This window comes from Gadus morhua, chromosome 19, assembly GCF_902167405.1.
Source record: "Gadus morhua chromosome 19, gadMor3.0, whole genome shotgun sequence".
Taxonomy (NCBI): Eukaryota; Metazoa; Chordata; class Actinopteri; order Gadiformes; family Gadidae; genus Gadus; species Gadus morhua.
Window position 1 is genome coordinate 11300412 of NC_044066.1, and position 10118 is coordinate 11310529.

Consider the following 10118-nt stretch of genomic DNA (forward strand, 5'->3'; position numbering starts at 1 on the left):
TTAATTCGCCATAGGACCCTTCTTTTTTATTTTTAAAGGAGGAATACAAAATACACAATTGAACCAAAATAAAAAACAAACCAGTTGGTAGAAATTTAAAATGGAAGAAAATGTGACTCAGCATATAAAGTGAAGAAGCTCACCTTTAATTTCTCTTTCCTTTCTCTGTCCCTCTCTCTATCTCTCGCTCTACAGGGGATGCAGTAGTGACACTGAAACAGTACACAAAGTGTGGTTGGACATACACAAACACACACACACGCGCACACAAAGTCGACAAGTCTTGTCCAGCTCAGTGAGGCGACAGTGCAAGGCAATCCCTGACGAGGGAACACTCGGCAGCCAATAGCAGCTTGTTCCCTTATCAGGAAACACAGAAGGTTTCCACCCCTTTATCTTAAATCATCATCCAATTACTGTAAGCCATCCTGTGTTATCGGAGCCACATCCACAGTTAAGTTTTGAACACCTTGAATGTTTCAAGCCATGAATTCCAAGTCTTCGCTGTCTGAAATGTCAATGTCAAAGTATGTGTGTGTATGTATACACACATATCTATATATACACAAAAACATTTATTGATATATACATATATATATTATATATATATACACACAAATATATATATATATATAGTATATATATTCTTTAAAGGCCACAATGTTACTTGTGTCTCACAGTAATATACATCCACACCATGATGTATATTGACTATGTTGAATGTGGACTGAAGATGGAATCGACTGTTAACTGAGTCAAAGAAACAGAAAACAGAGAGAGAGATAGAAGACGGTGACTGTGAAATAGCAACAAACAACAGACGCGCACCGAAACATACCAACACACACACACAGAGACGAGTATTAGGAAAAATGGTTTAATATAGGGGACAGAAGCAAAAAACTGCATCACACAAGAACATACGTTTACAAAAATAATTCTGACCGCTTTAGCTACACAGTTAAGATCACACAGAAGGACAAGAAGTGAAACCAGAGAAATCTTAAACAGCTAAAAGCAAACAAAAAGAGAGAACAAAATCTTCTTTATTAAACTAATACATTAATCCACTGAAGGTGACTAAATATTTCTATTCCTTCTTTTTCTATAATTGTCTTATCATGTAGACGACACAATACAGAAGTCAAATGAAACTTACCGCGGGTTGTATTGACAAACTTGCTAGAACTATTTATAAACTCTTCTCCAACAAAGAAATAGGACCCAAACTACTCGCCTACTCTCTCTATTTGTGGGGAGAGTAGAGGAGACTAAACCAAAAATAGGCGGAGGGAGATAGAAACAAAAAAACAACACTCAGGTGACAGGAAAGGAAAGTTAATGAAATAAAGCCAAAGATTTTCTAGAAAATCTTGTATATATCAAAAGCCAACGTTCTCGATGCCAGCCAGGAAATCAAACTCGGGGGTCCAGTCAGGATTCAGGCCATATCACCAGGCTACCACACAGCTTTTTTTTCTAAGATTTTTTTTATGTTGCATCCTTTAATCTCCAGTATAAAAAGTTCCACTGGTACAAAATGCATAAGTACAATCAGTTGTAGAAATAGGAAAGCCTGCAATGTTTTGTACTATTTCTTTTTAAATCCCATCCAATGACAGATTCCAGAAGTGTTGTCAAACAAACATACATCACGCTTACAGGATCCACTGAAATGCATTGACTTTGGCTTCTCTCAAGACAACACTTTTTAACTACCGAAATCCTTTTTAGAATCAAAATGAAACAACGACAAAGAAATAATCCATTAATTCCACAGATGACAAGCTCTTTTACGGCACAGAAAGAGATAAGAACGCACAGACATTTTTTTTTCCTCCGGAAATCCTTGACGTAAGCCATAATGCAAAGTAACAACACATTTTTTTAGTTTCTTTTTTTTTCCTTTCAATTTTTCCATTGTTTGATAAATAGCACTTAAGATAGGCTAATTGAAAAAGAAAAATAGCAGAACGGAGAAGTTAAAACGTGACACGATAGAAAGATTACAACAAGCATCGGCGATGACGGCCCCTGAAGTGTGAAACACTCGACAGCGATTCCTGCAATGGACACAATTGTGCTTAAGACATCAGAACCCCCCGCCCCCCCCCCCCCTCCCTCCAACACGGGAAAATAAATAAAGTAAAACACGACAGGTGCTTCAGACTAAACAGCACCGTGTCGCGAACGTCTGGCGGTGTGCAGTGCTGAGATTTGGCAAATTACAGCAAATCGAGTACAGTGACAAGTGGCGTCAAAAAGAAAACGAAGAGAAAGGACGCAAACAGACGCGCGCGACTGTGTGTGTACGTGCGTGCGCGCGCGTGCGTTTACAGAGTCACTTGTTCTGCGTTGTGAGTCGATTTTACTCTTCAAGAAATGCTGTCAACAGCATTGACCCTGTCTCTGTTGCTTTGACGATTGTGCGATAGAAACAAAACAAGGAGATAAACGATTGGGATGTGGTTGAGGTGAGTCTGATCGGGTGAGGGGCGTGTAAGTGGTCCGTTCAAGTGCAATCGTATATCTCACCGCCCGAAGAATCCCTGACTGGGCCAATCTGAGGGGGTTTTAACACTGCGACGGATTCCAGTGCATTGTGGGACGTCATTTTAAACCATCTCAGACAAGTTATTGGTCTATTAATACTAATTGATCAGGGGAAAGCCTGGCTGGCTTTCATTTAAGGTAGATATGGCTATGTTCGTGGCACTGCTCTCGCTTTCAGATGCAATTTAGAAAACCTCTCCTGCTGTTTGTTTATTTGTTTGTTTTTTGGCTTTGGACCGTGGGTAATGAAGGCTGGGCTGTGTTCGTTCCTGGCCTAGCCCGACGCAGTTTTTTTTGGAGGTTGGAGACTTGACCCCTTCTCTCCAACCAATAGAGGTTTTGATTTCCCCTGTTGCTATTCCAATAATATGTCTCTCCACACAGTCCCGTCTCTACCATCTCTAATAACCGAAGCAACAGAAATAAATAAATAACACAAGCCCTCTCTAAGCTGCTTTTAATTTTTTTTCCTTGTTCCTCCCCGTTAATGACTACGAGGAAAGTGCCGCCTATTGTTTTCTTCTAGCAGGTGGGGACAAAATGGCGTATGGACACTTAATAACAGCATATAAAGCAACGAGACATGGGCAGACACCACACACAACATCTTTCAATACTGTTACGAAGATCCCTGGTTAAGGCGGGTGGTGAGGTTCTATAGAAAATAGTGCTGCCTTCATGTTTTTCTGTGTTTTTTTGCAGATCGTAAACTAGGCTTTCAGGGAGGGGAACTGTGGTGGTGGAAGGACAGGTGGGTGGGGGGGCAGTTGGACTAGACAATACTGTGTCGTGTAAACTGTCACACACTAAAAACATCACGTTTGGGCATCGTTCAACTGGGTTTGGCCCACGGCACCACTGCATTAGAGTAGAGGAAGTGTTACAGTTAAAAACTAATTTCAAGAGTCACCATATATATATATGTATATATATATACTGTATATATGACAAAGTGGTTGGGGAGGGGGGGGGGGGTGGGAAGAAACGCAGCTAAAGCAGTCGACTAAATAAAAAGTCAAGACATTGGAGCCTACAAAATGCCCCTCTCTCCATCAAGGCGGTGTGCTTTAGTTGTTTTAGACTGAGGCTTGTTTACTGGTTGTTTCCAGCAATGCAAACGTCTTACCCTGTGCTTACATCATTAAAGCGAACACACACACATATTTCAGGCTGACTCATTCGAGGATGTCGAAAAAAAAACTAGCGAGGCATACCGTGACGACTACCGTTGGAGTGTTTCCGAAAACGAACAAAAACACGGACAAAGGGGGGGGGGCCTGTCCTAAAATAAGGCTTTGTGTGTGACTCGCGGTGGTCCTCTGACGCGTGTGTGTTTTAGAGAGAATCTAAATCTGCTTCCCAATCCGCGCGCGTGTGCAAACGAGTGAGCGTGATCGAGGAGTGAAACAGAGTGAGCAGATTGCTGGGAGAGAGAAAGGGAGAGAAAGAGCGAGAGTGAGAGAAAGACAAAGACTGCCAAGACTCATGGTAAGGCTTTGAAGAGTTATCAAAAAAAATAAACTGAAAATATTTGTGTATTCGTGTGCAGTTTTTGGTCGTGTGTGAGTTTGTGCACGTACGCAATCCCGATGAGGAACGATAACTGACGAGACTTTCACACTCAGGGGCCCTCAAGCACATCAACAAAGTAAACTGTGAGGTTTGCACGAGAGTGTGTTTGTGTGTTGGTGTTGGCCGTGTGCGTTTATATATGTATATATATTTATATATGACACATGGGCACATTTGTACAACTTTACAAAGAGGAAAAAAAGCAAACGTGACATTTTCAGGCAACAAGACCACAGAATAGCAATTTAACAAACTCTTCTTTTTAAATCTATATTTTAAATATGAGTGATTCATACAAAACACTTAATAAAATACCCATGTTATCAAATAATTTCACAAGAAATACACTGACGCGCTAGGCAGGAAGTACCTTCAGAATTTGGCACTAAGTTCCACTGATCTGTTTTTTTTTTTTCTCTTTATAAGACATTTTGCTGAACAACAAAACACATCTAAATATTTGTTTTTCTCACGGGAGAAATAAAATAATGACATTGATGCTTCACAAGCTGACATATCATATATAGATATATATATAGATATATTTATATTTATATATATTTTTAGGAATTTTATATAGCTAATTAACCAACAAGAATTTTAGCAAATAGGGACTCCTTTAAAAACAAAACGAGAGAAAACGTAAAATAAGGAACAATTCTAGTAATATGAAGGCTTTGTCTATTGTTCAAGTAAATTGTTTTTTTTTGTAGTCTTTAAAAACAGGAGACATTTAAGACTGTTAGACTTGGTGATGAAACGACAACTAAATTGACTTACGAGGAGCACCGACGTTAACATGGGTTATACAGGTATCTAAGATTCATTTTTTTTGTTCTCTATACATTTACACAGTAGAAAATATAGGTCATTTCGTCATGTGCATTTAAACCACGGATTGTCTATCTGTGAGTTAGGTCAGAAAAGGCGACACAAGTAGGTAGCATCTCTCCCCTCCCTCCCCCGTCCCCCAAAACAGGGCGAATGTCTTTTTTTTCTTTTTTTTGTTACCTTTAAACTACTCTAGAAAAAAGTGTTTTTTTATATATAGACTTTGAATGAGAAACCGAGCCACTTCAAATGGCCTTATCAAAAAACTTTACACTGCCTGAAAAATGTAAAAACCATTAGGAGAGTGCTCTGAGAGATAGAGTCCTAAATATTGATCAGACAGTCTCATTTTTTAATTCAAAACAGTTTGGAAGTAGTCTTATTTTTTACCATATAGAAACTGGCGGCAGGCTGCTTCTGACCTCAGGTCGCTATAGTGGTGACAGAAGCAAGACCACTCGCCAGTCCCCCTACCAAACTTTCAAGTTTACTTTAAATAAAGAAGAAACGCAAAAAAAAGAGCAGAAAAAAAATGAACTCAAAGAAAAGCAAGAGAAGAAAAAAACAAATGGATCGGTATGAAACTGAATGAAAATATTTTTGCCGTATGTTTTTTTTGTACTAACTTCAAAACTACATTTTTGTTGTTTGTGTCCGTAAAAAATTCTCAGTCTTTTTTTTCTCGTATGAATGCAGCTTTAACTTGTTTTTTTTTCTTCTCCTCCTTCCTTCACATTGATGCATGTTTCCATCCCGACCCCGTCTGACCTATCCTAACCTCTCACGTGAATCCTACTATCCCACGAAAGCCCCGCCCCCCCCACCATACCCTCCCAGGAAATACATCCAAAATGAGGTAACATGCAAAGAAAAAAGAACTCAAACAGAACATCTACAAGGTCAACCTTACAGTTCAAAGTTCAAGATGGTCGGTAGGCGGCGACCAGGATATGATCTGGTGAGCTCAGTAAAAAAACAAGAGAAACAAAAAGACAGTTGAAAAAAAATAAAAACAATTACGGGGGGACGACGATGAACAATTTTCTTTTTTGTTTTTTTGTTTTGTTTTTTGAGTGGTTTTGTGTTGTGTTTTGTTTGTTTTTGGCGCCACGGAGACATGCTAGGCAAACGATGAGCTAACAGGCATGGAGATGGGTTCTAAGGGGAGAAAAACAGGGGAGAGTAGAGAGTTACACACACACAGAGCCAGACTGGAGCACCACACTAAACTACAGCATTAAAATCAGGAGAACAACAACAGCAACAACATCAAATGACAAACAAACAGCAACAGCAACGTTAACAACAGTTCTGGCTAGGTTAATTGGCAATTAGCTTAATATTTTTTGTCTAATTAGTAATAAGACAAAAAAGTTATAATATAATTGTTTACGTTTTAAGGGCTATGCTACACAGAAATAAAGGACAAACACACACGCATACACATTTACAAACACACCCACACACACACACACACGCGCACACAAGTTAAATACAGACTTAGTCTCGACTACAACCACTGCGACAGAAAACACTCAGAGCTATTTCCATGGCACCTGCTATACTAAGGAGCAGTGATGGAAGATGTTACTTGAGATACATTTGTTCATAAATATTTTTTTTCCCTTGGAACAAGCAAACAAACAGACAAACAAACAGAAAACTAAACATAAATGCATAACACATTAAAAAATGTAGAAACGAAAATGCACGGAAAGGTAGAGAGAGATGGACAGGTGGAGTCCCACTACTGATGGATGGATGGAAGAGAGAGAGAGAGAGAGTGGTTAAGAACGCAAACAGAAACGAGAGAGAGGGAGAGAGGGAAAGAGAGGAAGAGAGAGAGAGATAATCACAAACAGATGCGATGCACAGACGTGGGTGTGTGTTAGGTGTGTGTGTGCGTGATTTGTTAAAGTGTGTTCGGTGTGTGTGTGTGTGGGGGGGGGGATATGTGTGTGTTTGTGTTTGTTTGTGTATGTGTGTGTGTCTGTGGGGAGGGGAGGGGAGGGGGGGGAGGGGGATGAAGGTGAAGTGATCTCTTGTGGACCAAAGGCTATGGTGTTTAACATGGTGCTGCACTCGTACGCTTTGGACAAAACAAAAGAGAATCAGCCACAAAACATCGGAGAACGCAGAGACGCTTCTCCACGACGGGTCTGGTCTAAATGACACTGGATCTTTTTAGGAGTCTGATATCTTAATGATAGGCAATAAATAAATCATTTTTTTATTTAATCTGAGGCAGTAAAAATGCTGTATAAAAATATAACTGCTTTTTTTTTTACAAATGAAATTTACAGGCCTGTGGCTTTCTGTACTTTGAATCATTATTTGTTTTAACTTTCAAGATACATCAAGTATTTTCAGTGACCACCCACCCCTCTTGCCCTGACACATTAACACTTTTTTTTTTTAAATCAATTTAAATGATAGCCTTCATTAAATTGTAAGTGTACTAATCCTTTCAACCAAAAAAACATACTGAAGCTGACCCATAAGATAATTAAATAATGTAGTTTGTTTTTTGTTTCTAATTCTGAGAAGCAAAAATACGTCAATAGACAATATTGTGGTTTTTTTTAACGATTAACTTGCTGGATAGTGTCTCTTTTTATTTTTACGACAGGCTCATGTTATCGTAAAACTAGCGAGAAGCTAGCTCGGCTTCAGCGGCAACCATTAGTGGCCACGACCAATACACAGCAGAGGTCAAAGGTCAAATGTGCATATCATTGTACAATGCGCGCAGGAGGAACTCACTACTTCAGGTGTTGCTGCAAGGCCTTAGGCTCAAGAAAAAAAAGGATCATAAAAAAGGAAAAATATGGCTCCTGTGTTGTTTTATACTGTATACTTCCATTTTCACTATTCTAACTATTCTATGTACTAATGTTAACTGTATATTTAATATATATATATATTAATATATATATATATATATATATATATATATATACATATATATATATATATATATATATATATATATATATATATATACATAAAAAGCTATTATACAAGTAATAAAAACCTAACCCAAGATAGCTACTGTCTTCCACTGTATTCCATAAAATATACAATGGTGGCAATGGAAGCGTGCGGGTCAAGAAACGAAAATAAACGAAAATCATGAATCGTAATAAATAATAATAAATAAATAATAAGCAAATGGCTCATAGGAACATAGGAAAAAAAGCTTTCGCAAAATAAGGAAAACAAGGCATGTTTGTTTGTGTGTTTGTGTGTGTGTGCTTGTGCGTGTGTGTGTGTGTTTGTCTCCCTTAAGGTGTTTTTCTCATTGGACGCGCCCCCTTCCCCCCCCGGCCCCCATTCTCCGCCCTCCCCCCCTCCCTCCCATGCTAGTTCCTGTCCAGGGCGGTGGCCCGGGGGGAGGTGTTGGTGGTGGTGGTGGTGGGGGGGGGGGGGGGGGTTGGCAATGTTGTGGCGAGGGGGGAGCTGGAGAAGGGGGAGGGGTCTGGGAGTTTGGGGGGTGGGGGGGTGCAAGTGGCTGGCAGTAGGTGGTGGAGTTTGTGGTGGAAGGTGGGTTGGAGGGAGAGAGAGCGAGGGTGGATTTGGGGGGTGGGGGGGGGGGGGGGGGGGGGGGGGGGGGGGGGGGGGGGGGGGGGGGGGGGGGGGGGAGGGACTTACCCTAGCAGTGCTAACAGGGGGGAGGCGGGGGGGGGACCGGGGGAGGGATCAGTAGGGCTTGCTGTCGTTCTTGGAGCGCTTCAGCTGCACCTTCAGCCGCTTCATGCCGATCTGGAAGCCGTTCATGGCCTGGATGGCGGCCTGCGCCGACACGGGATTGTCGTAGCTGACGAAGCCTGGAGGGGTTGGGGGTGAAGAGAGTGAGAGACGGATGGGGGAGAGAGAGAGAGAGACAGGTGGGGGTTAGAGAGAGAGAGAGAGAGAGGGGTGGGGGTAGAGTGAGGGAGGGAAACAGAGGAGGAGGGTGTGGGGGAGAGAGAGAGAGAGAGAGAGAGAGAGAGAGAGAGAGAGAGAGAGAGAGAGAGAGAGAGAGAGAGAGAGAGAGAGAGGGTTTGGGGAGAGAGAATGGGAGAGAGAGAGTTTTGGGGGAGAGAGAGAGAGAGTTTTGGGGGAGATAAAGTGGGAGGGAGGGATGGGGGGTTGGGGAGATGGAGAGAAAGAAAAAGAGCATGTGGGAGAGAGAGAGAGAGAGAGAGAGAGAGAGAGAGAGAGAGAGAGAGAGAGAGAGAGAGAGAGAGAGAGAAAGAGTGGAATAGAGAGTGAGAGACAGAGAGAAAGGGAGAGAAAAAGGTGAGGATAAAGTGAGGAGGGGCAGACAAGATGGATAGGAATTGTTAGGTTTGCAGATGGGATATGCGTGTGTTTGTTTTTGTGTGTGTGTGTGTTTGTGTGGGTTTGCGAGTGCATTTTTGTGTCCGTGCTTGCGTGCGTGCGTGCGTTTGCGTGTGTGCGTGCCTGTGTGTGAATGTGAAGCCTACCGAAGCACTTGCTCAGGTTGGTCTGTTTGTCGATGAAGACTTTGGCCGAAACCACGTTCCCGAAAGGCATGAACATCTGCAGGATGTCCTGGTCACCAAACTCCTGGGGGAGGTGGTAGATGAACAGGTTGGCCCCTTCGGGACCTGCAGGAGGAGGAGGAGGAGGAGGAGGAGGAGAAGGATTAGTGAAAGGGGTGGAGGCGGAGGAGTGAAGGGAGCATCAAGAGTAGTTTTTTTTCGGGACCGAACCCTGATCTGGATAGGGACGCCAGCGTTTTATTCTTTCTCCGACCAAACCAAACTACTGAATGTTTAACCATTCCTCAATTAAGATGGCAAGTCATTCTTAACCTTTGCTGCCTCTCCATTCTCCGTTCAGAGCAGACTAGCGGGTCTTTTCATGGGTGAATGTGGGGGTAAGTGCTTGGACCCGACCGCATTCCAGAGGCTGAGCAGGGTTGGGTAATACACTCAATGTTACACACACTTTCCCACTCCACCCAGACCCCCGTCAACACACCACCTTCACGATCAACACTGACAAGCCTATACACCACCAGATCCATCACACGCAACACCAGCACCAACATCATTCTCCCATCATCCCCACCTCCACCCTCCAACAGGAATTTCAACACCATCTCCACCATCACGTCCATCGCCATCCCTGAAACCACCACCATCACCACGCTC

General features: G+C 42.1%; 1 protein-coding gene across 1 annotated transcript in view; it reads right to left on the reverse strand.

Moving 5' to 3' along the window:
• Positions 1-861: 861 nt before the first annotated feature.
• Positions 862-10118, reverse strand: part of celf2 (cugbp, Elav-like family member 2) — a 79560-nt gene continuing 70303 nt past the window's right edge. The window contains 3 exon segments of the mRNA XM_030342517.1: positions 862-6114; positions 8608-8783; positions 9426-9569. Coding sequence (XP_030198377.1) covers positions 8656-8783; positions 9426-9569 — 272 coding nt within the window. The 3' untranslated portion in view covers positions 862-6114; positions 8608-8655.